The following is a 27,970-nucleotide window of genomic DNA, read 5'->3' as shown; positions in this document are numbered from 1 at the left end:
GGCGCAGGCGCCGCTGTGGCGGGCTGGGGCCGGCGGCCATGGCGGCGCTGCTGGAGCACGAGAGCCAGATCTTCCTGGACCTCTTCCACCAGGACGGGCTGGTGGTGTGCGCCCGCGGGCTCGGCATCGACCGCCTGCTGCTGCGCTTCCTCCGCCTCTACAGCGAGCCCGCCAGCCTGGTGCTGGTGCTGAACACGAGCCCCGCCGAGGAGGTGAGGGGAGGAGGAGGAGGAAGGAGGGATGGAGGCGGCTGCCCGGGCCCGAGCAGAGGCTGCCCGCCGGCTGCTGCCGCCTTGGAGATGGGGTTTGGCGGCTGGGGGCTCTTCCGCGGCGGTTTGGCGGGCCGCGACGGGCCGTTGTCACTTCTCGGGCCTTAAGTTAGTATTGCCTGCTCCCTGAAAAAAAGAGCTGTTAAAATACTTTGAAAAACGCAAGAAAAAATTTTCAGGGTACTTAAGATCCATCGAGTGGCAGAGTCTTGTACTTTCTTAAATATTGTCTAACTGCTATTGAAAACACTAATGTTTCTAAGTCACCTGAAAGGGTTTGAAACTTAGCAAAGTAAAACATCAAAATAAAACATCACCATAATTCTGACTTCCTTACCTAGTATCTTACACTGTCATGTTTTTATGTGGTTGTGGACAGCTCTGCAAAACTAATGAAATAGGACTAATTGCGATTCTTTTTGTATCTATTTCATCAGTTGTCAGAATGAAGTCTGTTGTGGTTTTACTGCATTTGTTTTAGGAGTATTTTATTGATCAACTGAGGTCAGACGGAGTTGTTCATCTTCCTCGGCGTGTTACCAATGAGGTTGCAAGTAACACTCGCTATGAATTTTACACGCAAGGAGGAGTTCTCTTTGCAACAAGTCGAATCCTCGTGGTAGATTTCCTTACCGACAGAATTCCTGCAAACCTGATTACTGGTAAGAGCTTAATGAAGTCAAGCCATGACTGAAAATACATAAAGCATAATTCTGTTGAAAGAGTCCGACTGACTGACGTTGAGGTTGAAGAATTTTTTTTTTTTTTACAAAGACTGAGGTGAAAGGAACAAATATGTAGTTCTTTCTTTTTTTTTTTTTTTAATGGTCATCTTTGCTCTAAACTTGTTTGCTTTATTTAATCACACAATTTGAAATCATCCACATTCTTTTTAGGTAGTGGATAATATCCCTGTATGGCTTTCTGATATCAATAATAAACTGGAAAACAATCAGCAGTTAAACTATGCCATGACGTAAGAAACGTGGAAATTCAGAGTGGCTTCATTGCTTTCCAAGGAAAACAACTGATTATACTTGAGAAAATAGTGTCCAGAATACTCTCCGTAAATGGCCTGTGATTGAAACTGATTTTAGATTGCATATTTATCAACCATGCACACTTGCTGGTTTTTGCATTAATGAATTAGTCCTGATGATTTTTCCTGTCAAATAAAATAATGTCTTACTAATCTTCTTGTAATATCTCAGATGCTGTCTAAATAGCAATATTATGAAATAATGTTGTTAAAACTTCGCAAAGATTTTTGGGCACAGCTTGTGACTTTATTTGTTGTTATATGGAAGTTACACATGAAGGATGTTCCAATTGTCTTGTTCTCTAATGTTCTGGTCCCCCTCTCCTCCTGACCTCAGTTGTTTTTATGTTCTTGTCGAAGCTGGAAACCCTCTTACAGCCTGGAGAGCTAGTAAAACAGATGCCTGAGAGTATAAGAATATTTTACTGGTATATAAATATTAACATCTTTATAATGTTTAAACGCAACAGAATACTAACTGTGTAGAAGAATATAAGTTTTTGCTTCATAAGCTGTATCTCCTTCCTTTTAGTCAACCTTTAAAACCTCAAATCTGTGAAACATATTGAACAGGTTCATGCTAAGGCAAATGGACTCTAGACTTGTCTGTTTTTTCCAACTTTAAAAAAAAAAAGTAAACGGTTCCTGGGCACCTCCTTCAATTTCTGTTCTTTGGCTCCTTCCTGTTCACCTTTCCCCCTTATCCTGAGGAAAAATGCAAAACAAAATAAAACACGTTTGGGTTTTGTGTGGATGAAAGGAATAAATGCACTAAAGATTTTTTTTAAATTACGGACCTGAAATGACACAGAGTTGTTATACTCGTCGTCATGACACTGGAGGTCAGTGTGACAGCAGTTTTTACAGACCTGGTACTTCATTTAAAGCTTGGGTAACGCACGTTTCTATTGGAAACGTACTACGTGTGTGTGAAGTTGTACGACAAAACCAACAAAAGCTTGTAATAGTGTTTCTTGAGGAACTAACATAGAAAAAATACAGTAAAGTGTTGGTGTTAGAAATATCATTTATAAAATCACTGAAGAATCACATGTGAATGAACAGCTCATGAACTCATAAATTCAGCTGAATGAAAATAAGAAATTATCACTGCAATACATAAGTACTCCTGGTGGTTTGGGCCAAACAGAAATGCTGTAGCAAATAGTATAGTCTCATTGGCCTGTAACAAACTCTCTGTCTCCTGTAATTTCCATTCAGTCACATCTTGAGAAACTTGACGATATTCAGAAATGAGTGCAATTGTTACTATGTCCTGAAAAAAATGACTTTGTGGGAGAAATGTATGAATGTTTTATCCATCTTTCAGTGGATTATTCCATGACTTGATCATGAATGGTTAGCAGTTGAATGAAAATCCTTTTCATATAGATGCTTTCTAATTTGCAAAACAAAGACATCAAAATCAGTGGCTAGATGCTGAGTTGAAGAAACTTGCTGTAGAAATTAGATGCACTCTAAGTTTGTCAGCTTATCAAGGTACATAATGAAGCCTTTGTTTGATGTCTTTTGCTTCCATTTTCGAAAGGCATTTATTATTCCATTGAAGCTGTGAACAGGTAAGTGTCACATAGGCCTTGTCACTAGGGGCAGAGCGGAAAAAATACAATGTGCCATTTTACACAATTAGGTATGAGGAAGGATAAGCCTTGGTTTTAAAAGGTTTTGGCTGAGTGAAGTGTAAATCCCAAAAGTGTTTACCTCAATATGCTTAATGTAGTTCAACTATTGTTTCATTTCTCTGTACTGAAATGTGTATGATAAATCTTTTTTTCCTAATACCCATAGCCATGAAGAAAAATGTTGGTGTAATCGCTCAATTTAAGGTCCCTTCTGTCCTCAAGTGGGAATATGTTCATAGAACGGGGGAAAAAAGCACCAGAAATGTTTTCAGAAGTTCTTTGAATATCACAAATACTTGAACTGTTATCAAAAAAAAGCATATTTGACAACTCTAACTACAGAATTTGTGTAATAAAAGAATTCAAAACTCACGGGCTTGAACTTATCAAACTTGCTTTGCAGAAATACTGTTACATCTTGCATTCACTCTTCTCCCTTTCAAAAAGCATGAGTTCAAGTGCTCAAGTTTTTCTTTAAGAGTAAAGAATTTTCAAAGCTGTTAGGTCCTGCCATTTGAGTGCAAGCTTTTTTTTGGCTCAAGATGCATCACTAACCAAGCTCTGTTACTGGGAGATTCCATGGTACTGAAACTGAGGAATCACTTGGTTTGAACCCTTAAAAGTTTGTTCAGTGTCATTTTAGAAGATTGAAATTCCTATTGTACTTTATTTAACAAAAACAGTTAGAAGAGTAAGACAGACTTGGAAAATGTATACAGTATTCAAGTTCTCTTTACTACTTTGTAACTTGGAAACCTTTTATTTTGCCAGGCATTTTGGTATACAAGGCACACAGAATCATCGAGTCCTGCCAGGAAGCATTTATCTTGCGGCTTTATCGCCAGAAGAACAAACAAGGCTTCATTAAAGCTTTTACAGATAATGCGATTGCATTTAACACTGGCTTTTGCCATGTGGAAAGAGTGATGCGAAATCTTTTTGTCAGGAAACTTTACCTGTGGCCAAGGTAAGATACTTCTTTATTTCATTGAAATCTTATAATTATTAAGGTTGCTACCATGGATTCCTAACAAAATGAGGTTTATGTAGTCGAACTGCTTATCTCCGTTCCCTATTTGTATTCTGAAACTAATTTCATTCAACTTGTGACAGAAGAAATGGTCTTAAAGACCTACATTTCTCTAAGTATTTTTGAAAATAGACTAGAATTAAATCTTTAGGAGGCTGAACCTTACAGTATAGCTGTGCTTTTAGCCAGTAGAAATCACAGCAGAAAGTGATAATCTAAATAGCTTAAGAAAAACATTATTTATTGAACAGATAATTTAAACCATGAAGTAACAGGAACACAGTCTCACAGTTTCACTGCTTATGGAAGTATTTTTTTTCTGATTGTGGTGAAACTCTACGGATATTTATTTCTTTGTGTAAGGTTGTGTTGTGTTTTGTTTTGTTTTAATTTTCCTTTTCATGTATGGGATATATAAAGAATATTTCTTGATGACTGATGGAAACCAAGCTGCCAAGTCTGTGGTGTGCATTAAGTCTTCCAGGAGCAGAGCCTGAAATGGGACTGGGCAATTCAGCTGATTACCCATTCATTGCTCTTGCCTTGGGCAGGATGTCTGCCTTTTTTTTTTTTTTTTTCTGTCCAGTCTAGAATGTACATCTTGTGTACTCACACTCTGCATTATAAACTCTACCTTTTGGTATTACAAAGATGCAGAAATGAACAACACAAAGCTCTCTGAATTTTCCTTCTTGCCTTCTGAACCATGAAAAGACCTGGGGGTGCAGCACAAAGTAAGGAAAACGCTCATTGAGTTTCAGAGTTCTTCAGACATAGTGTTCTTCTCCGTGCCTTATTCTGTTTGTAAAATAAGCTGGCACCTTTGTAACTGTGTGGTTAGATTGGATTATAGAGGCTGTGTTGGAACAAGGACCTGCTACTTATCCAAAGCTGGGGATGTTAAATTATCTGCCAGCAGATCCATGTGACTTCAAGGGATTTGTGAGTCCATTACAGTTTCTTCCTTATGAGATTTCTGTTGTTGTTCTTTTTCCTTTGAGGTTTGTTACTTGTAATGATGATGTGGAATCTAGTGCAGTAGTTCTCCATGGATCAGTCATCAGAGCTACAGGCTCACATGCCTAGAATGAGAACAGTCATAATCATGAAATCATCAGATGGTTTTATGAGACCATTCATAAGACTGCAGTCTTTGCATCTGTAGAAGTGGATTCATCTTGCATTTAGCTTAATTTACATTTAAATCGTTTGTAACTTTAGTTTATATGAACTTCTTTATAATTACAGTATCAAGCAAAACATTCATGTGAATCCTAATAAGCTGTTTTTCCTCATAGATTTCATATAGCAGTGAACTCCTTTTTAGAGAAGCATAAACCTGAAGTGGTGGAAATACATGTGTCGATGACCCCTGCTATGCTTGCTATCCAGACTTCAATCCTGGACATTTTGAATGCGTGTTTGAGAGAACTCAAACGTTACAATCCAGCTCTTGAAGTAGAAGATCTATCTTTAGAAAATGCTATTGGTAAACCTTTTGACAAGGTAACCATTTTGATTGTTTTGATATGCCTAATTATAAAGGAATGTAGATCTTCAAACTGTCCATCATGCAAACAAAAATATTATTTATAAAATAACTAAGTAAGCAGCAGGTGATGTTACGGTTACTAGCAGGATTTTTGATGAATTAGTATGATTGTTCGCCTTTCATTTGAAAAGTCCCTATATCAAGAACATCCTGATCTGTGGTTGGTGTAATAATATAATAATAATATCATTTAGAGATAGGTATGTATTATTCCCTCCCCCCATTCATTTGAATTTCATACCTGTATTTTCTATTTTCTTTATTAGGAGAAGCGCTGTAAAGCACATTTGTGTAAATAATATGCACGTGCATGCATCTGTTGTATTTTCAACCATCGTATATGTCCATTAACTGTGTGTGCAGTGTTATAATGGACAGATCTGCAACATGTTTGGCATGCGTATGCTTTCTGTAGGGTAAAATCATAAATTTCAGCCATCATAGCGAAACACTTATTAACTGATACTTACTGTTGATGTGAAGCCTTCTGTACTTGAAAAAATCTGGAGGCTTTTATTCCTCTGGCTTTCTATGTTGTGTATCTGCATCATACTCATATTAATTTGCAAATTAAATGACATTTTAATGTTTTCTACTTTAGCTAAATAAAGAACGCTAAACACTAAAGGCATAGGCCAGTACCTGTAAAATAAGATTTTTCCTTTTTTTTTTTTTAACTGATGCTTATATTACCTTTTTTTTCGTTAATATAGAAAGGAAAAGATGTACTGAAAGCATTAAATTGTAAATAGCTGCTAATCGTTGAATTGCATGTATTTGTTGAATTTATGACTTTACATAATGGCATCTATATTATAACTCTGCAAAAAATGGTTACTCATCAAAATAAATGTCTCACCATCACATCTTGACTTGGCTATTTTTTATCCCAGTTGGGATAAAAAGTGGCAAGTGGCATCTCCTGTAAAGGAAAAAAGGGCATTTCTATCTTGATTAGTATAGTAGAAATCTGACATCCTGAATTTTCCAATTTACATTTCTAGACAATACGTCACTACTTAGATCCTCTCTGGCATCAACTTGGAGCTAAGACAAAATCTTTGGTCCAGGATTTGAAAGTACTGCGTACTTTGCTACAGTATCTAACTCAGTATGATTGTGTCACTTTCCTCAATCTTCTGGAGTCACTGAAAGCAAGTGAAAAAGCTTTTGGTGAGAATTCAGGTAAACACTGAATAACCATACAAGTTAATGCATGAAACAGAGAAATGATGATCTTTTTAATTAACATTCCTAAACATATGAAGGTATCTAATTGGGTTTTATGTAACTAGCCATACGGGCGTAGGTTTTTATTGACAGATAATGCTTTCATCTTCCCACTTAACTGCTGTTACTTAACAGCGTGAGATTTGCATCACATTTCTGTCTTTTATTAAGCTAGTAATTACATAGTAAGCAGGTAGCACAGGTAATCCAGATGAGAGATGTGAGGCTATTATTGGAAATGTCTGAAGCATGTACACTTCAAATGTCAAACTATTAATGTTTTCTTTTTCTCTTTAGGTTGGCTGTTTCTTGACTCCAGTACTTCGATGTTTGTAAATGCTCGAGCAAGAGTTTATCGCATTGCAGATGAGAAACTGAATCAGAAAGGCAAAGTCTCTGGAAACAGTGATGTAAAGAAGGAAAATGGTACTGATCACTCCTAATTTTGAGAGTGTAACACAATTTCAAACACTCTGTATATTATTACTTGTGCTGTGGTTTGTTACAGGATCTTACACAGCTCTAGACCTCAGTCTGGTAGCTGGGATATATTGAGACATAATCTTTGTTCAAAAAGCATATAATAAACAACATAAAACAGTCACGAACAAGTAGGGCATTCTTTTCAGTTTACTTAGCTGATCATTGGGAGAGCTTTTATGGATTGTTCTTGAATTACATAGATTTCAGCTTGATCTTTTGCATTTTATATGAAGGGATAAGAAGCTGCCATTACTTTAAATACATATATATTTTTTTATTCAAGAGTTTCAGAATTGAAGAACAAGTCAATACTTTAACTTTTTGCTTCATTAGAGCGTTTTTCCCCATTTTTAAATGATTCTGTAAGAGTACTCTCCTACCCCATCAGCAAAACAAGTCACATATGTAGACTGTTGAATATTGTACTTGCCAACAACCATCACACTATTGACATTGAACCACTAATTTAAAGTTCTGAAGGGTATTTTGGCTGTAAAAGCTGCTATGTTTAATCTTACTTTGTTTCAGAACTGAAAAGGGAATTGGTTCTAGAAAGTAACCCAAAATGGGAAGCTTTGAGAGAAGTACTGAATGAGATTGAAAATGAGAATAAGAACAGTGAAGACTTCGGTGGTCCAGGTGAGAAAATACTAAATGAAGTAAGTTTTCACAGTACATCTGATTTTCTCTTCTATTTGACTTTTGAAAGGGGTAGCTCTAATTCTTTACTGTGATTATACTAAAGAGCTGGTTTTAAACAGTAATTTGTAGACTTAAGACAAAGCGTTTTATATATCGTCACCGGTAGGATAGATAGTTATAAGACAATTATCTATTCAGTTTATCCCAGTGCAAATCAAAAGATCTCATCTGCTGTGGTCTTTGTTCTAAATAACGAGGCAACTTGTACATGTTCCAGCCTTCTACAGCAATTAAAGTAATGCAGAAATAGAACTGTTTCATAGCTTTACAAGCTGTATCAGTCTGTTACGCAGTCTTCCCTGAACTGTTCAGACAAACATAGTCCCCTTGCTTGGATTGCAGAGGGGCATGGACCTTCAGAGGGCTAGAACTATAGTAATTGAGGTACTGCTTGGTTCAGGTTCAAAGAAACAGAGGTTCCATCTTTTGCCCATTCTGTCTTATACATTTTCTTGGGCACCTAAAAATCTCTTCTCCAGGAGGTGCAGCTTCTTGGGTAGAGAGAAGAAGGTGAGTGTGTATCCAACTAACTGCGTTGCTGCCTTTCCTATTTTAGGACTTTTCATCCCCTTAAATTTCACCAAGTTTTATTTTAGGAAATAGTAAGGGTAAAAAAGTGCTCTTTTCTCCCACCCACAGTGTTCTGACTATGGATAAGAACTGGCTCTCTAACCTAGTGTTGTAGGAGTTTATCTGAGTCAGCTTGCAGAGAATTGTTATTCAGGGCCCACAAACGTCAATAATACTGTGTGAAACGTGTTTTTTGGACTCCCTAACACAACTGACAAAGGCTGAAAACTAGAATAGTCTCAAGTTCTCTCTTATCCCACATTTAAAAAAAATAAAAAGTAAGCATCTGAGTATGTTTCAGCCCATGCTGTATGTGCTTCATTTCAAATGGTCAAAAGAAAAACCTTACTGTTTTAGATGGTGTAAGAATAAGGAATGCTGAACTTTTATTAACCTTCTCTAATCTTGGTTCAATACAAAATATGATGCAACTTACACTCCCTGGAAGTCCAGAACAACTGTGACCACCAACTGTAAAAGGCATTTGGCAGGCACGCATCTAGGATCATTAAAAACAATTTGCTCAAGGTGTCTTGTAGCTGGATTAAAAGAACTACATCATAACAGATTATAAACGTGATATTGTTTCTTGACTGCAGGGCAAGTGCTTATTTGTGCCAGTGATGACCGAGCTTGTGCACAGCTCAGGGAGTATATTACTGATGGAGCAGAAGCCTTTTTAATGAGACTGTATAATAAAACCTTTGAAAAGGATGAGAAAGCTGGAGATGTGTGGATTAAGGACAGAAAAGCCATCAAGTCCAAAGGAAACGCCAGACCAGACACAGGGCCTCAAGCCAAAAAAAACAAACTCACAACTTCTTCAAAACAAAACAAACACAAGAAGCAGCAAGACCAGACTATAATCCAAATGATAGGGAAAACTGAGGAGAAAAACAAAGAGGAGTTGGATGTGGAAGATAACAAAGAGTTAAACAGTAGCCAAGAAGGCAGTATCGATGAGACCATTCCTGAAGATTTCCCTGTGAACTTACCTTCAGATTCTTTCTACGGTATTTTCAAAAACCCACTCACAATTATTCATCCGTTGCAGGGTTGCAGTGATCCCTATGCTCTCACCAGGGTATTGCATGAAGTAGAACCAAGATATGTTGTGTTGTATGATGCAGAGCTAACTTTTGTTCGGCAGCTGGAAATCTACAAGGCAAGCAGGCCTGGAAAGCCTCTGAGGCAAGTGAACTTGGTGATAATCAAGACTGTTCTTGGTCTAATTTTAGTCTTAAAAGAAAAAAAATATCTATTGTGCACTTCTGACAGTCGAGGCACAAAATGCATCTAGTGATCTTCTTAAGCTACCTTTTAATTCCTGTTTAGCTTTCTTTTTAATTTTAAACAAAACTATGTTGAATGTAATTGCAAGATAATTTTTACTTCCCACTAGGTATTTAGTCCCTTAATAACAGAAACGCACCTGTAATAAAATGTCCATTCTATAAAAGGCAGTTTGTTCTATGTAGAAGATAAGATATCCTCATGCAAATACACAATTTGAAGTCTTATATGTTTTGGTGTTTTGTGTGGGGTTTTTTGTTTGTTTTTCTTTTTTTTCTTTTTCCTAAATCAGGACAATTGCAGATTGTAGTTAGTTATACATAGTCTTCTGGGAAGATTTTAAAAATAGTAAGAAAGTAACTTCTCCATTATATTTGCTTTGTGTCTGACTAAAATCTGAGTCCACCCTGGTTGAATCCCAAAATTTCAGTAAGCCTAATTCTTCTTAAGAAAAGAGAGAAAAATGGATATAAGGTTTTTTGTTGCTGATTCTGGAGTATCTTTGCAGAAAAAAAAATGATGTTTTCAGCTTACCTTTTTAAGGCAAATATCAACTTTTCAGGCACTTACTGCTACTAATCTTAAATATCATTTTTTGGTGTCTTTTTTTAATTTACTAAATAGTTTTGTGGGTTTTTTCCCCTCTAAACATACAGGGTGTATTTCCTCATATATGGGAGCTCAACAGAAGAACAGCGCTATCTGACAGCTCTGAGAAAAGAGAAGGAAGCCTTTGAAAAACTCATTCGGTAACAAAATTAACCTTTGTTATTAATTTCTTACATAATTCCCTTAAGTGCTCACATTTCAGATAGTGAAGTTCTTAACTGTGTGAAGGCTTTAAGTAAACTCCTAATTCAATTGCTTCTTAGATTCTTAAAGAGAATTTTCTTATCGATGGAAAAAAACAAAACCTTCCTTTTCAGAGTACCTGATATTTTGGCTTTTTAATATGAAAGTTCAAAGACTACCCAGCATAACTGGTAGTTTACTTGATTGTTTAAGATTCTCCTTTTGAGAAACTTCTGAAAATGTGTTTTTGTCCGCAGGTAACCTATGTTGTAAGGTATTTCGAAGGCTTTCATGACTTAAGTAGTTTTCAGGACCAAACCAATTATTTTCTTAGACTGCATGAGATAATGTCTTCTCACTGAGTTATACTCCTAGTACTAGTCATTAGTTCTTTTGTTGTATGTGCTCTATGAAATTCAAAAAATATAGAGAGATGTTCAGAAGTACTACAAATTGAAAATAAAAGTTCAGAATCTAGCCCAAACAATCTGGAAATCCTAATGAATTGCGTTTCTAGTCGGGTTTGCAATTAGTATTCAACTACATGTAATTTTACATCTCAGTGAACAGTACGTAAATGTTATGAGGTATTCGTCATATATAATTGCAATTTTTCAGTGATTCTTTGTTTGTGGTTCCTTAGAGAAAGGGCCACTATGGTTGTTCCTGAAGAAAGAGAAGGAAGAGATGAAACAAACTTAGACCTTCTGAGGGATGCTAAACCTGCCTCTGTTTCCACTGACACACGCAAAGCAGGTGAGTGGTTTCTGAAGCTGGGCTCGCAGCTCTGAGCTGAGGCTTGTAACCTATTTTGTTTAAATCTTGTCCAAAGCATCTGGGTGGTAGAAGCACGTGGATTCTGCAGTCCTGATGGAAAAGAAGCATTATCTACCTTAGTGCATCTCTCGCTGTCATTCTGAAATAGCAGTGAAGTATGTTTTTCTTTGAAAAGAAATTATAGATTAAGGAAGTATTTTACCGTTAAGACAGATACCATTTGGATTGTTTCTGGGCAGCCTGTTGCCTTCAGTGAGGTGGAAAGAAACTAAAACATTAAAACTGAAGTCTACAGATAGTCAAGTGATGTGTTTTGTTCTTGAACTAGTCAATGTTTGGGACTTCTGATCTTGGCGAAACAGATTGCCTGAATGAACAACTGCAGATCATGTATTTGTCTTTCTTTCCAATAAAGCATCTTTTTTTTTCTTTTGTTGCATTTCTAACTGTATGTTTGTTCCCTTCCTCTGATGTATATTGTGTCTTCATCTTTACAGCTCTGCCTCTATTTTTCTTAGCTGTCATTTTTTGAAATCTTGCTTTTCTTTACCATATGCTCTCTAATCTTTGCTGTGATGTCTTTAGTCACCTCAATGCTGTGATCTTTTCATGTGTCCTTTTACAGATAGATCTATAGAAGTTAAAATATATCTTCTACAATGAAATGCCATATTTCTGTGGGAAACAGCTGGAAATAAAAAGCAGCAGCTTCATTATCTGATTTTGCAGGAAACATTTTAGACATTTTCTTCACACATTTAAGTAATTTTCCTCTACAGTTTAATATATCTCATTGTCACTACACAGCGTATAGAAGGTAACATGATAGTTCTATTAAACTGCAGAGCATACTCCATAAACTATAGTATATAATGTGGCAACTCATTTGTCTTTAAAGTTTAAAATTAAATAAAGTCTAGATTTATTATACTGCTGAATTTGAGGTATAATGTGAAAGGTGAAGTTCATCCATTATGGAAGTGTTGGCATCACATGGGATAGCTAGAGTTGGAGGTCATGTGTTAGTTTGGTTAACTCTTTATTTTGCTCTTCAGGTGGACAGGAACAGAAGAGTACTCAACAAACTATAATAGTGGACATGCGGGAATTTCGTAGTGAGCTTCCATCACTGCTTCATCGTCGTGGTATTGACATTGAGCCTGTTACTTTGGAAGTTGGAGATTATATCTTAACTCCTGATGTTTGTGTAGAGCGGAAAAGTATCAGTGATCTTATTGGTTCCTTAAACAATGGAAGACTGTATACACAATGCATTTCGATGTCCCGTTACTATAAGCGACCAGTTCTTCTGATTGAATTTGATCCTAACAAACCTTTTTCCTTGATTCCACGAGGTTCTCTACGTCAGGAGATTTCCAGTAGTGACGTTACTTCTAAACTAACTCTTCTTACACTCCATTTCCCAAAGTTACGTATCCTGTGGTGTCCTTCTCCCCATGCTACTGCCGAACTGTTTGAAGAGTTAAAACAAAACCATCCACAACCTGATGCAGAAACAGCAATGGCTATAACAGCAGATTCCGAAACTCTTCCTGAGTCAGACAAGTATAACCCTGGCCCTCAGGACTTCCTACTAAAAATGCCAGGTATTAATGCAAAAAACTGTCGTGCCTTAATGAACCACGTAAAAAGCATTGCAGAGCTAGTGACTCTGTCAAAGGATAAACTCTCTGAAATTTTGGGTAATACCATCAATGCCACACAACTGTATGACTTTATTCACGTGACCTACAAAGAGGCAATATCTAAAGAAAAAAACAAAAGATGACTAATGGAACTGAACAACATAAGTTATAGATGAGCTTTTCTCACACAGGACTTTGGCAAGGTACATGAAATATTTTAACAAATGCCCTCTAAGTTAACCAGCTGTTTCCTGCTAATGCTGTTCCATCAGTTTTAACATTTAAGTTAATTATTACTGTAGGCAAGCTTTATGAGGAAAAGAAAGTTTTAATAGAGGAACACAAATACTTTTTATTCTTTCTATAGTACATAATAATAAATTCTATATTAGCACTGAATGAAATAAAATTCTTCATCAAGCCCATTAAAATTAAGTGCTAAGACTAATAGATAGAGGTGTTTTCTTTTGAAAGCTATGTCTTGTTAAAGCAAAAAATGTACGTTTTGATTAATTGTGTCACCTGATGCATCATGTATCACTTTGCTTTTGCCATTTTTATTATTAACGTCGTGCTTTTTTGAAACTGCCAGTTTTCCACTGACAGTGGTGGAGCTGTTTGAAACACATCATGATCACTTGTGAGGAGTTTAACTACTTTAGAAGAACATACTTGGAATCAATCATGAATTTTAGAACTTTATCATAAACATTCGCCACAGTAAACTGTAATTGAATGGTATGTTGTCCATTATATTTGCCTACTTTACTAGAAGTTATAGTCATTTTTGACATTCCAAAATTGATACAGCTCTGTCTTACTACATCTTGTAAAGTGCATTCCTTTGGTCTTGATTGGACACTGTGACATGTCCATGATGGCACAATACAATATTATTCTCAATGTGCCTTATTTATACTTATAAGATACTTTACTTTTCAGTCAGTTTTGATAGCTCTTTCACCTCATTCACTTGAAAGTAGAAATACAGGTATACAATTGAGACAATTCTTTTATACCAGAGAATATTTCCTCTCATATAATGCAGTAGTTTTCTGAAAGTATTAACAGTTCTTCCAATATTGTCTTATTCCTATGTCCTATTGCACTTGCATTTTAATATCTTAAATAGACCATCTGTCAATAAATTCAGTAAAGCTATTGTCACTTGGAAGGTACCTTTTAGCATTCTATGTAGCATAAAGCAGGGAGAAAACATGATTTTTTTAATAGTTTGTGAATACGTACGTTGTTAAAAATATGTATTATGCACTGAGCTTTGATATGACAGCTATATAACAAACTGCAATTGCTAAAAGATGGGTCATTACCAATTTCTCTAACGTATTCACATTGGCTGTTTACAAAATCTTTGTCACGACTTGCATATATATATATTTGTCAGATTCTAATTCTAATGACACGATTTCTATAATTAAAGGAGAAAGTATTAATTTTTTTGTATTCAAGTTCAGAAAAAAACTGTATTGTGCACTTTAAGATTTAAAGTATGCTGTGCATTTTAAGGGTGAATTATGAATTTGTTAATTTATAGTCTTGAGCTGTGACAGATTTCCAAAGTGAACATTATTCTGCAGGTGCAAATTTCAGTATTAAATAGATCAATAACAAAATTTAAATTGATTAATTTAAGCAAATTTAATTTAAAATTATGGTAATCGTACATATGTCTTCTTTCTGATTTGTTTGTATTGAGATTTGAACATTTTTTATGTTTAATGTGTAGCTAAGATGAGGGTTTCTGTTGCCCTATATTCTAATTTATTTCATTTAATATAGAAGGAAGTCTTTCCATGAGATTTTCTTATTCAAAGCAGTAAGGTCAGAAATGTTCGGTGTTGAGAATGCCATTAAAGTGGTGCTAAGAAAACAGAAAATGGTACTAAAAGCATAACTATCTTGAATGCGTGTCCTATAGAGCTTGGTACAAAAAAAGGAGCTGAACAACCTTTCCAAACATGTATTGTTCATTAAGATATTAACTGTTTATTTGTTTTGGTTTGTTTGTTGCTGTTTTTTTTTTCCAGATGTATTGCATGTCAGCTTTGTCATGCAATGTTGGGGTTTTTTTGCCCTTGGATTTGTGTAAGGCAAAAATGAAGGGTATGTGAACAGGTTAAAAAAGTTGTAGCTTCGTTTTGTATGGTAGATCGAAGTCATATAAGGCAATCAAGAAATAATTAGATTAAATTTCGTTTGTGTAGAATTACTGTGACTTTTTTTTCTGTTGCATGATTTTTTTCTTTAAAATATACTGCAATTATTGCATGGCTTTATTACTTGTGAGTGGGTATCTTATGTTATGAGGTTAGATTACAGTTTAGGTTATAGTAATATGTAAATGGTATGTAAGTGGTTTGAACTTCTGGGGCAGTAGGTACTAACTGTGAACAGATGGGGGAGATACCTTGTGTTGTGAAACCCCTTAATGCTGAAATAACCAAACCACCGAGTCACACTTCACCTGTATGCAGACACAACGAAGTATTTTGGGTAGATGATGAAAATCCGTATGATGTCTTCCCTGGCCTTACAGTGTTCTTTAGCTTGCTTTCATCAAAAGTAAAGAAATTGCACATCTGTTGTCATTGCTTGCCTCTAAGTTTGTGCTATCTAAAAACAAATAGACACTTAATACATGAAACTGGGGTGTTTTATGCACTATTTGGAAGTAAGTTAGCAAGCTGCTTTTTTCTGAGCTTTCTCCTAGGCTTTGCTTGCTCAATGTTTCTTGTAGAGTAACAATAAAAACAAAATCTCTTCGGAACAAATGCAGCTTATATTGGCAAACATTGTTTTGCACAGGATAGGTTGTGTTGTAGTACGTATGTTTAAGTTATCTGGATACTATTTCCAGTAGTGGTGACACTTGCAGTTTCTAGCTACAACTGCCAAGAAGGCCTTTTGCTTGCCCTGTTGTCTGAGCAGTTCCCTAACCAAAACAAACTTTATCTTCAAAATGACTTTTTCTGCATGAACATTAATTGCTTTCAAATTTATGTTTGCAAAATTAAATATAAGCCAGCTGCAGAGAAATCCACACTGCTTATAAAACATACAGCCATACTGTGGAAAAGCAGCGACTTCTAAAAGAAGTGCAAAAGCTTGAATGCGAGTATTTTTATGATTGTGAGGCTTTCTCATTTGCAGTGACAGCAAAACCACAAATAATTTTTAAAAATAAAAACATCTGTCTCTGAAACTTTCCTCAGTCATCCAGAATTCCACTTCTGTGACTGCAGAATAGAATCCAAAAGCTGCCATAAAAGTTACTGAATGAATACATTTTTGTTGTGCCAAACAGCATAAAGAAACATAACAGAGGATTGTTAAAGGAACTTGTCAGCATTGCTTAACCAATTGACAGCTTTTATTTCAGGCTCCATAAACTGGGTGCTACCAAGGTTTACAATCCTTTTGTAAGTGCTATTTTAGGAAGAAGTTCTCTTTAGCTCTTACACAAAGACAGTCTAAATTAAATTAATATTCAGTTGATCTGTTTTCTACAGTATGCAGTTTTAAGAAATGCAAGTAGGGTTATAATCTGAAAAAAATCAGAAATTATTGCTACAGGATTTCATAATACTTTGTAATTATATCACATTTACTCTTTCTGGATATAATAGCAAGAATCCTGGATGTTTGCAGAATCAACACAAGCATAAACCCGTTGTTTTTTTGTTGTTGTTGTTTTTGATATAAAGTCCTTAACATCTACTTGACTGATCTACCTTCTTAACCTGAAAATATAATCACTGGAAATACATGCAGTAATTGTTCATAACTTTGATTGTATACACTTTTTCCTCACAGTGTTTTTTTTCTTTAAGTCATCCTCTCCAAAACTTCTATTCTTGAATAGTATTTCTAAATATTCTGTTCCATGGTTGGCTAGCAACCTAGTCAAGAATAATCCATAAATGATGAATGCATTTGCCAGTCATGTTTCTCCTTTCTGCTATTTTCTAGCTTGTTCTAAAGTTAGCATGAGAAATAATATTCCTCATCTACAAGATATGGGGGAAGAATTAAATATAAAGAATCTCTCTTAATTTATCAGTTAAAAATGACTTAACTGCTAACAGTAAGTTTGGTGAGACTAGTAGTGTGTAATTGTTAGGTAAATTTCTTGTAATCTGTAGTTGGTTTGGTCTGTTTATTTTAAATCAAGATGTAAGTTCTAAAGTATAAATTTGAAAGGTTGCCTGACACGTGGCACAGAAAAATAGTGAAAACTTTTAAAGATACTCTATTAGCAAATATTAAACCTTCCTGCCTCCCTCCACTGGCCATTAAAAATCATGTTCAGACACAGTCATGTTGAAATTTGACCCAGAATGTAGTGGAGTGATAATTCAGAGCCACAGTTCTCTCTTTAGCTTCAATAGATGAAACATTGTGATTTGAAGTTTGTTCCTTAGCTTTAGCTTCTCTTCAGCCACTTCAAGGGAAGCAGAAGCCTAATTACTGAATATAAACAAACTCTTAGCTCTTTTCCCTACTAACATGATGCAGCTAATTTTACGTATACATTGGAAAGCTCAGAAAAACAGATACTAAATAAAAAGGGACTAGGAGAATTCTCTAGAAAACAAACTCTCTAGAACCATTAACTTCCCTTTTATCCTTGAAATCAGCTAGTAGAGTCTGAGGGGGAAAAAAGTTACTCCATTTGTAAAAAAGCCAGAGAGAGAGAGAATGTACGTGACTAAATGTTTTGATAAGGTTGTACAAGGAAATACTCGAGTATGTTTTAAAGCTTCAGTGCCTCTTATTTTGAGTACAAAATGTTAAGAGTTCATCTCCCAGATATTTCAATATAAGTAGGATAGCCATTTTTACTTTGCTTTTTTGATCTGTTCTTTACAATCTTCTCTGCAAGAGATGTTCTCAGCAGCACTGTCTTGAAAACCTGGAAGAAATTTTCAATAGCTTGGCTAGCCGACGGTTGCCTAAGGGACGAGTTCTTTAGTTTTACAGAACTTAGTGAGTGTAACCAGGGCTACTGCACTGCTATGGTGATTTGTTGTCTAAACAGAAGACGTTGCTGCAATACATCAAAATGGGCCTGCACGTGTACTAATCCTAGTGTGATTTTTAGAGCATGGCAAAATGATCTTAATCCACAACTGCTATAAAACAGTATTCCCTGGAATATTAAATTATGGTTAAATAGATACTGGTTTTTAGATGGCATTTACCAGTTCTGTTTGCAAAAGCTTCCCTCTGTAAATAAAAAGGTGATTCCATTTCATGAACTAGGTTCAAAGAAATTACTTGGTTCTGAACTAGATTTCAGAAATGGCTAAGTTAGCAACCCCAACAGGGAATACTAATCAAAGGTTTTTAGATAGGAGCCTTACAGGAGGACTTTTGGGAATGCCAGAATAAAATGTATACTTTTCAATGGTAAATTTTTCAGAATAAGTACAAATATATATTGCAAATATAGTATAAATTTGTAAGTTTTATTTTAAAATCACTATTCCCAACTGCTGCACCTTCCCTTCGATAACTAGTTAATTGAATTCAAATTCCATAAGCCTGTACTCAGAAAGCTCACACATATATGCTGGAATAATACATAATTGGATTAGCAAGAACAGAAATTTCCAGAGTAGATTCTGTGAAACAGTTCTGTAATCTCTCTTCAGCAACAATTGCACGTTGTCCACAGAAACACACAGAAACTGGCTTTATGGCTTCTTTGAAACTTTTTTCATATGATTGCTGTGTTTGCATTATTCTCAGGTTCTCCATTCAACTTCTACCTTTCATCCGCTTTTCCTATGTTTTTTTGTTGTTGTTTTTTTACCCTAACTGTATTGTTGTCCACTTGTTTGCCTTTCAGCAATGCTGCTACTGTACTGCTGCAGTTTGTGATGTGTACTGAGCAGAAGTAACACTGAGCTCTTTGTAAGACTGGCTGCACTGGAGCCTTGTCCAGTTCTGAACATCAAAGGGCTTATATCAGAAATGTATTGTGCTTCGTTTCCATGTTGGTCTCAGACTCGAGGCATGTCACGCTTGGAAAACTGACATGTAGAGAAAACACAGAGCAACCTCTTGGCAGTTCTTGCAAGATGTAATCTTTGTGTTTTGGATATTATTTTTTGGAAATGAACTAAAAACAGACCAAATATAGATACAATTATAAAATTATAATCAGTTGATAGTATAAAATATTCTTAACCCTAGAAATAATGAAACGTTTAGCTGCAACAAAATTCTTAGAATCTGAAGCGTAAATAGCAGAAGTTGCAAATTTTCTTGTGGCATTTATATCACAAGACCCTTTTAACAAATTACAGTAATATAATTGTCAAATATTCAGAGCCTGCAATAACTTGTATTCCATGCATAATCATTTGTATCAGGACTTTGGAGATCTGCAACAGCTAAGAATATTAACGCTGACTATGTCTCCTACTTCCATTTAAATTTTCTTCCACCAAATCCCCCTACCTGGCTCTTCTGGTTGCCAAGGTATGCTTTGTTCTTGCTTCATCTTTAAAATCTGCAAATGTTCAGAGTTGGAAAAAACTACAGACTTAAAAATTCACTGTATGTTTCTGTTAAACTGTTATGTGAGTCTAACTGCTAAAGCATATGCATTCTGAAGTGTATCGATCCACTTTTTTTGTAACTTACAGAATGTTATACTGCATTTATTATTCTTGCAGTCTGAAAGTATTGTGCTGTGACTACCAGTTGGAGACAAGAGATGCTCCTAATGGACATGTAAATGTTCAGATCATCTTCAGCTACACCACAACAGCAAAAATTGAGAGATCCTTCAAGAAACTCATGTGAAATACAAAAAACACCTAGAAACATTTGAGGCATGTTCTACTGCAAATCTTGATGCATGAGATGCTATCTATAAAGAGTCTTTCAGAAAGTGAAAATATTTCAACCAATGCCCTGAACTGCAGCAATAAATCTGCTGTATTATATTTCCTTTAACCATTACAGTAAACTATTATTTATTTTTCAATAATAGAAGGCGTTATATTGTGCATCACCCACTGACAGGTCCAAAATCATGATTTTCTTTTTGACTTGTATTTACTTGATGGGAAGGTTTGAATGATCAAATTGTGATCTTAATCTTCCACAAAGATTTACTACCACTAAAATGTGATTGATTTTTTTCTTCCTTGCCTGCAGCAGCTTCTTAGGTATCCCTGCCATATTTCTGGTGCTTTGAATAACATGTGCTACCCCTGACAGAGGAGTTTCAACTCACATCCACTGGGAATCTCTGACTTTCCTTCCTTCATTATCAATTTTTCCAGTAGTGTGTAACTACATACATACGCATTTGCACATGCACACACACACAGAGTGTCTGCTATGTTGGGTAATATGAGCCTGCACTTCTTCAGCATCTGTCTCTGAAAATGACCCTGAAAAAGTAAGCTAAGCCCATCCCTGTTTCTATATATAAAACTTTGTTTAAGTGGTGGACTGCACCAAGAATAAATAATGAGGTAATTCTGAAGATCATTCCCAGAACAGTCAGCTAGGATAGTTGCTGCAAATCAGAGCTATCTTCTATCCTTTTTTAATGGTTTTATTGTCTGAAGATGAACAGCGTCTTATCTAAATGCAAGTTTATGAATAGCACAATATTTCAAGAACAAAGCATTCATGCTCTTAAGTGGGGGGTTGGAGTGTTTGTTTACTGAATGTAAAAATTGTTAAACGCTTAAATCAAAAACAATTAAGGATTCTAACGGGGGCAGGGGAGGCTTCCAAGTATTCTCAGTCAATCAGGGAAGACTACCATCACATTTTTTTCCAAGGTATTGTGCAGATCTTGTTTATCTCGAGTAATGATTTAAACTAGTAAATTAACTACAAATTTTATCTCAGAAAAAAATACAGATTTTAGAAAGATTTAAACAGGTATATTGTTTTTTTAACTCTAGCTGTAATAGGTGTTAAAGGCTTGATAAGAAAATCCTGGTTTTGCTCTTTTGCTTTGTTTCTTCAAATGTATCAGAAGTATACATGGGTCCTCACTGTCTTGGTCTGTGCAATAATGCATAGATGAGGTAAAAAGTAGCATATCGAGTTCAGTTCAGTAATTCAGGCACAGTAATGGGGCAAGCTTGCTGGTGATTTCTTATATGAATACAGTAATGGTCTTTTTAATGACTGTGTGAAGGTCTGTAACCTGACCCTTTTGGGGCTGAAAGAATAGAAGTTGTAGTCAAATACCAAACAGACTCTCATGAGGAGAGTATTGTGCCTGTTTGATAGATAATAAAATAAAGAGCTTAATTCTGTTGTGCACTTGGTGATGTATTTATGTTGCCTGACAAACAGGGAGCCAGAAGAACTAAAGGCAAAGGGATATTCCAAAGTTGATAAAGCAAGTCTATGATGAAGCATGAAACTGAAATTACAAACTGACTCATAGATCAGTTCATACCTGATTAGTCTTATTTTTGTATCCCTCTCTATGCTTCTTCAATTCTGAGATAGGGTTATTTATTACCACTTTCAGGTAAAAGTCTTAATATTCCTTTGACTAGCATACACTGAAGAATTTCTCTTGATTCCTAGCACTGCTGCATCAATTCACCTTGAGCGAGCCTCAGCCACAAAAGAAACATTCTGCCACCTCCAGTGTGGCAGCTAGCTGTGGTACTGCTAGCTCACTGGGAAAACCTTTCCAGAGTCAGCCTCTTCTTACCTTCTGGGTAGTCTCTAACCGTACCCTGCAGAGAGGACGAACAGGTATTAAGTAGTGGCATGGAGTCAGGAGCCCAGACGTTACTGTTCAGCTATGACAGCAGCAGTTCCAGCCCTTGTTCAAGGCATCAGTTTTGAACACTACAGAGAAATTCAGGCTGGCAGGTGGGATCCAGCTCAGACCTAGAAAATCTACAGCTCTTAGCAACTGTAATTAACTTGGCCCTTATTGTTAGGGTTACTCTGCTTAAACCAGCAGATTCCAAAACAGGATCAAGGCCAAATCAGTTATGAACTGTTTTCATTTATCTAAAAAGCTCGTGTGGACTCAATTTGTTATTGTGTGTTAAGAAATAGTAAGTACAAAGGATTACGAACATATGTTTGGCCTAGAGAAGAAGGAGAATGCAGTCAGTGCTTCAATTTTGAAACATCTTATTTCATCATAAGCTTAATGTTCAAAGCTGACACTGGAATTTCAGTAAATAATGCCTCATTTTCAACTAATTGTGCCTTCAAAACATCCAAACCTTCAATTTGGAAACTCGAATTAGCAGTCAGGTATATAATGGCTTTTTTCTTCACATGTGCAGATGCCAACTAGAAGATCAAGGCATCTTATAAGTACTGCATAAAATAGACTGAAATAGAAATGAGAACTCTTTATTTAACATTAGCAAAGGAAAAAGGGAAAACATGGGGAAGAAATGGTTATGCAACACAGGAAAGGAGAGAGTCTACCTCTCTCTTTTAGCAGAGAAGATGTCTCCTATCCCCTCTTCTTACTTTAACACTTCTGCTTTATCACTCTGTATTTGAAAAACTTATGCTTCCTGCACTCGTGATCTAATATTTCGTGATCACATCTCTCTGAATCACATCTTACACTAGGAAGGTGCTTACTATTAGCTCTTATGGGTCATTAGAGCTGGAGGAGCAATGGCTTTGTGCTTTTGGTAGGGCACACCTGAAGCCTAAAAGCCTAACAAATTGTTTTTCATTTCATAATAAAAATGCTCACATGGAACCAGTGAGCTAACTGCTGACTTTAGATTGAGTATGGTTGTGAAAAACATACAGCCACCAGAAGAACTATGTAGCAAAGCCTTCTGAACGTTTTTACAGGCAGCATTTTTTTTTGTATTTTTATAAGATTTCTTCACCTAAATTAATAGTTTCTGGTAATGACAGAAACCTGAAATTTGCAAAAGCGTAAATTGTAACTCGCGATCTAGTCCACCTTTACTTTTACTAACTAATTAGGACATTGGAGAATTAATATATAAGTAACCACAAAAAAAAAAAAAAGTCATTATTTAGCAGTTATTGTATTGTAATTTTTTAGGAGCCAAAAATAGTACCACTATATCACTTTGCAAATGCACTGGTACATCAGACTACCTTCCTGTCAAGAGTACCCCAAATTTTACAGTTATAAATCCACCTTAGTTCCCAGTAAGTGATATGCCAAGATGGTCTAAAACTCTTAAGATGGACCTATATGATCTCCAAGACAAGAGCGTGGGGTTCCTTCCTCTACTGAACCAATAGTAGATCATGAACAGCTGACAACACCATACACCACTTGTCCACTTGAGCCTTGTTTTAGGGCTAAAAAGAAACTAAGAAAAATGTAAATTAAAAAAAAAAACTCCTATGCTACATTGTGTCAAAACTGCAATTTAAAGTTGAAATTCACCCCAGTAAATTTATGTGAATTCCCCAGTACAAGCATCCCTTTAAAGTATTTGAATTGAATGATTCGAATTTGAAGAATGAATTCTTCACTCGGGTATGAGGTACTTACATTCTAAGCCTGGCAAAGTGATTAATGGCACGGGCAATGTAAGTCTTGATTCACACAGAAAGCATCTGCAGATTAAAAAATCAAACACTAGCCAAATTATAACACTCTATTTATGCCTTCCACTCTGTGCATGTTGAATGATGGCTGTGGCAAGTGAATCAAAGGGGAACTTTACAGCTTCCCAAATGCCCCAATCAGAGAGTAATTAATTGGCAATGTTTCTAAAATATTTTTTTCAACCTGGGGTCCAAATAATTTCCTAAAGAAAATCAAACCTAGAAACAAAAGCAACCTTGTGCTCTTTGAAGTCCCACAAAAAGACACATGAAGCCAAAGTGTTTGGACTTTGGTGTCCAAAAGGAGGTGTGAGAAGCTGCAGAGGAGGAGTTATAGCAAGGGGTGCTGAGTGCTCCTGGTTGAGACGAAGTATGTGCTTCATAGAACAGCCATCTATAGAAGCTGCAGTCTGTGGTCTCCATCCTCCTTAGGACCCATTTATGTCTTGGTCCATGAGGATAAGGACACACACGCAGCAGCATGGGACAGAGAAGAAGAGAAGCCTGAGCCAGCGTTCTTGGGCTGAATCACAGCTGCCTCAGCATGAGCATTGGTGACGATAAGGCTGGGTTACACCACTCCACCTGTCACATCATTCCGATCACAAGGAGCAAGCAGAACAGGGACATGCAAAGGATGGTGCCGGAAAGGTAGGATGAACATGAATAATTAATTTTCAGGGAGTGCAAGATGATGTGATCACCTTCAGATTTTCCCCCTTTGTTGCTAAGCAGCATTCCTTAGTCACAAGCTCTGACTTACAAAATGAACAGCAGCCTCCGCACATTTTGCTATTTTTACATTTTAAACTGTTCTTTTGCCAAGCTCTCATTATAACCATATTTCAAAATGCTTTATAACGAAATAAGATGGCACTGAGATATTTGCATCCCTTGGGAAAAGGTCTTAATTACTGCTTGGGACAAGTAGACCATGAACTCTCCAGTCTCCAATGAGGAATGAGCAGAGCTTTCATATCCTGTGTACCATAGGAAGTGCTTTTTGCATCTCAAACCAGAGCTTTACATGAGAAACTGAACTCACATCAAACAAAAGGCAAGAGTATCATATGGTTGGTTCTGTATTTTCATCATCAGTTTCAATTTGCACTAAAAAGATCCCAGATTTTTTCCTGTGGTGGTGGTGAACTAATTGTAATAATTCTTCCAATCTTTATTAAGGATGTTGTTCCAATGCTCAGACCCCATTCAATGCTCTGGGCATTCTGACAAAAATGAAAATTAAATTAACTGCCTCTTTGTGTGAGGAATTCTCTCTCTCATTTAGACGTAAACAGCTGGCCGCCAGTGTTCCAAAACTGAATAACTAACATCCCCCCTAAAATATGCTCTCCTCAAATGCTTTGGTGCAGAACCAAGCATTTCAGAACTCCTAATTCTCAAAGACCAAGAGAAGCAATTGACAAAGAGTTCAGGATCTTTCAAGGGCAGGAGGCTCTTGCAAGGTCAGCTAAACTGGCACCAAGATGATAAATAATACTAATTCTTGGTAGACCCTTTACTGAAGACCAATAAATAAGTAATATCATTAGAACTTTTTTTTTTCCCCATTGTCAAGAAGACTTAATGGAGATTCCACCACAGAAACACAGAATCCATCATTAGCTCCATAGAAAATCATTTCTCCAAGGGATGCCCAGAAAGCTCCCTAGGTAGAAAGCGTAACACAGGCACAATGGGATGATATAGGGGATTCATGTACTGCGTAGGAAGAAATTATGAAACAAGGAAGCTATGAATAGGATTAGAGGAAAGGAAAGAGTGGGAAGATCTGGATAAACTGTATTCAGACTACACGGACAGCTGGCACATTGTAACAAACCATTTTTGTTGAGCCATACTTGATTCCCGGTTTCTGCTTTTTAGGAGATACCATATAACATCCCATTTATATAGCAAATCAAAAACTCAGTTCAAAAAAAAGAAGATATAACTGTGTACAGTACTAATTCAAACCATAAACACACGCCTTCATGTGCTACAGAAAAAGCTAGCTACAGGAAAAGTTTAGGCAACTTGCTTATAATCAATGACAACGACTGCTTCTTAAAGAAAACACTGTCATAACAACCTGTGCATTACTATTACTGCTAAAGGCATGCAACATGCAGACCTCAGTATTTTTCATATGTTAAGAAAAAGCTTAAGATGACTATTCATATCATATTTCTTGTAGTTGCATATATTTCTACTTTTAACTTTGAATTTCAAAAGGTTATAAATATTTTCATTTTTTCAGAAACAAAACTATTTAGTGAAGGTTCTCGTGCTGGTTGGTTTGCTTGCTCTGTTATCTGGAGAAAAGAGAAATGCAGAAGCTTTTAATGTTTAGCATCATTAACATTCAACCTTCAAACAAATGAAAATACAGAATTTAAATTCACAATTAATATCTGTAACTGCTGTGTTTGTTAGTGCTACAACCTCAGGCATTAACAGCCAACCTCTGCTTACTAATTTAACCAGTTATCTGCTGGGGGTTTCCTTTGCTTCACTCTTAACTATTCTGCTGGCAAATACTGTCTTTTTCTCTTCCAGTCTCCTTATCATATAGAAATAAGCGCTACTGCTGCAGCTTGGACCAGACGTACACCTGGACTAGTGTCCTCCCTCTGAGAGCAGCCACGGTAGGACATGTCACAGAAACACCCCTGTCCTTTGTGTCCTGGTGCACTCAGGAGCTGTTGGACTTACTCTCTGTGAGAACCATCCATTTTTAACTATGCTTACTTTTTGTTACAGCCTTTGTAATAAAAGTGTTAAAAGCTTATTCAAATCCAAACACACTGTATCAACAAGTCAGCTTATCCACTTTCCCCTCAATTATTTCAAATTACTCATAAAGGCATTAGACCTCTTACAAAAGCTCCACTAACTCCTCTAAACTATATCCTGTACTAATGTATGCACTATTTTTTTTTCATTCTTATCTTGATCTCAAGCCTTTAAGGAATATTTTGGAATATAATAATTACTATTCATTTGAGAGTGACAGAAGACAGAGTTATCATCTGCCCCTTAAAGACCTAGCCAAAGAAATGTGGATTTATTTCTCTGGAAAGTGAAAATAAGGTAACTACATCTGCAATGTGACCAGAAAGTTTGCTTCTAGCTTGGACACAATCAAAATTTCCTACCAAGCAGTTTCTGCAGACATACCTTGTATTTGAACTACTCTTGGGCTTCAGTGGTCTTCCTTTGAGGACTGAGTATGCTCTGTAGATATGCTGGAGAAACTGGACTTACTTTCTGACAAAAATGCTTGCAGCAATGAAGAAGTATTATAAAATGTTTTTCTCATCTGATGGATTCTAATAACACATAATTAAACTCCTTACAGTTAATCATTCAATAACCATTCAAGATCTCAAATCCTATGTACTAACTGAAACCTGAGCAGAAAAAAATAAAAATGCTGTGGTTCAGTGGTGCTCCTGGGTAAAGACAGATTTACAGAAATACTCTGAAATGCATAGGTTTTCATGGTACATGCAGAAATTGATTTTATGGATATGGATATATTGTTTCCAGTGCTTCAGTGGAGGTATATTTCCAACACATTCTGCAACAGCATTTAAAGAAGTCCTAACAGCTTCAAGATACTCTTATGATGAGAAAAAATAAGAAAACTATTTTTATGGTTAGCATAATTCATTTGTATGGCATTTCTGTTTGTAAAGAGGTGTAGCTGTATGATACACTTCATCTGAGTGGGTGCTAATTGTGGTTGGCAAGGTAACCCATGAATAAAGCTTGTCTCTAAAGCAGCATAAATTTGGCTATGTTTTAAACCAAGTACTTCAGTTATTTGTGTTAGGAGATGCAGGCTTCAAGTGCTTTCTTGAGAAGGATGTTACAAATGAACATCACAATGCCTGAATGAAAAAAAAAAACATTACTTGAAAATGTACACTAATATTTTTAAAAACTCCTTGCTAGAGATTACACAGAATGTGGTTTTATTGAGTGGTACACATGAATTTCCTTCCCAGAAAGCCGATGTGATTCTTCTATATATTTAAAAAATACTTATATGTCAGATACAGAAAAATATAACTGAAGACCTGCTGGATACATGTAAGACCATGTGTTTCAATAAACAGCAGTAGGAAGTTATTATTTATAATTAGTCAATCAGATGCACTGGTTACTGTATTGGCAGCAGTGAAATTCCACGTTCATATTTAGATGAGGAATGACAGCAAGACATCCTTAATATTTCTGGACAACTGAATATGCTTCTTCTCTGTATCAACTCATATATGGATTTCTTGCCTGAAAGACCCATAATAAAACCGCTCCTGTCTGGTATGCTTGAGAAAAGAACTGCTGGGAA

At 36.1% G+C, this 27,970-nt stretch overlaps 1 protein-coding gene across 3 annotated transcripts; it reads left to right on the top strand.

The window, feature by feature from the left end:
• ERCC4 (ERCC excision repair 4, endonuclease catalytic subunit) lies at positions 1 to 27,558 on the top strand. Of its 3 annotated transcripts, none has more exons than XR_007708861.1 (12): positions 9 to 212; positions 751 to 931; positions 3,723 to 3,918; positions 5,280 to 5,487; positions 6,538 to 6,718; positions 7,061 to 7,189; positions 7,775 to 7,885; positions 9,118 to 9,709; positions 10,468 to 10,560; positions 11,247 to 11,359; positions 12,436 to 13,229; positions 26,173 to 27,558. XR_007708861.1 is itself a non-coding variant. In XM_050713731.1 (12 exons), exons 1-12 carry the CDS (start codon positions 39 to 41, stop codon positions 19,733 to 19,735), a joined length of 2,535 nt encoding a protein of 844 aa, XP_050569688.1. In that variant the 5' UTR covers positions 9 to 38; the 3' UTR covers positions 19,736 to 21,293. The 3 variants fall into 3 exon arrangements, 2 of the variants coding, with proteins under 2 accessions (XP_035404698.1, XP_050569688.1); XM_050713731.1 differs by lacking the exon at positions 26,173 to 27,558 and adding an exon at positions 19,731 to 21,293 and having other exon boundaries at positions 12,436 to 12,987; XM_035548805.2 differs by lacking the exon at positions 26,173 to 27,558 and having other exon boundaries at positions 1 to 212; positions 12,436 to 15,693.
• The last annotated feature ends 412 nt before the right edge of the window (positions 27,559 to 27,970 follow it).

The sequence above is a fragment of the Cygnus atratus genome, chromosome 15 (genome assembly GCF_013377495.2).
Source record: "Cygnus atratus isolate AKBS03 ecotype Queensland, Australia chromosome 15, CAtr_DNAZoo_HiC_assembly, whole genome shotgun sequence".
NCBI lineage: Eukaryota > Metazoa > Chordata > Aves > Anseriformes > Anatidae > Cygnus > Cygnus atratus.
Note: the sequence above shows the minus strand (reverse complement) of the source record. Positions and strands in the feature narration are given on the sequence as shown.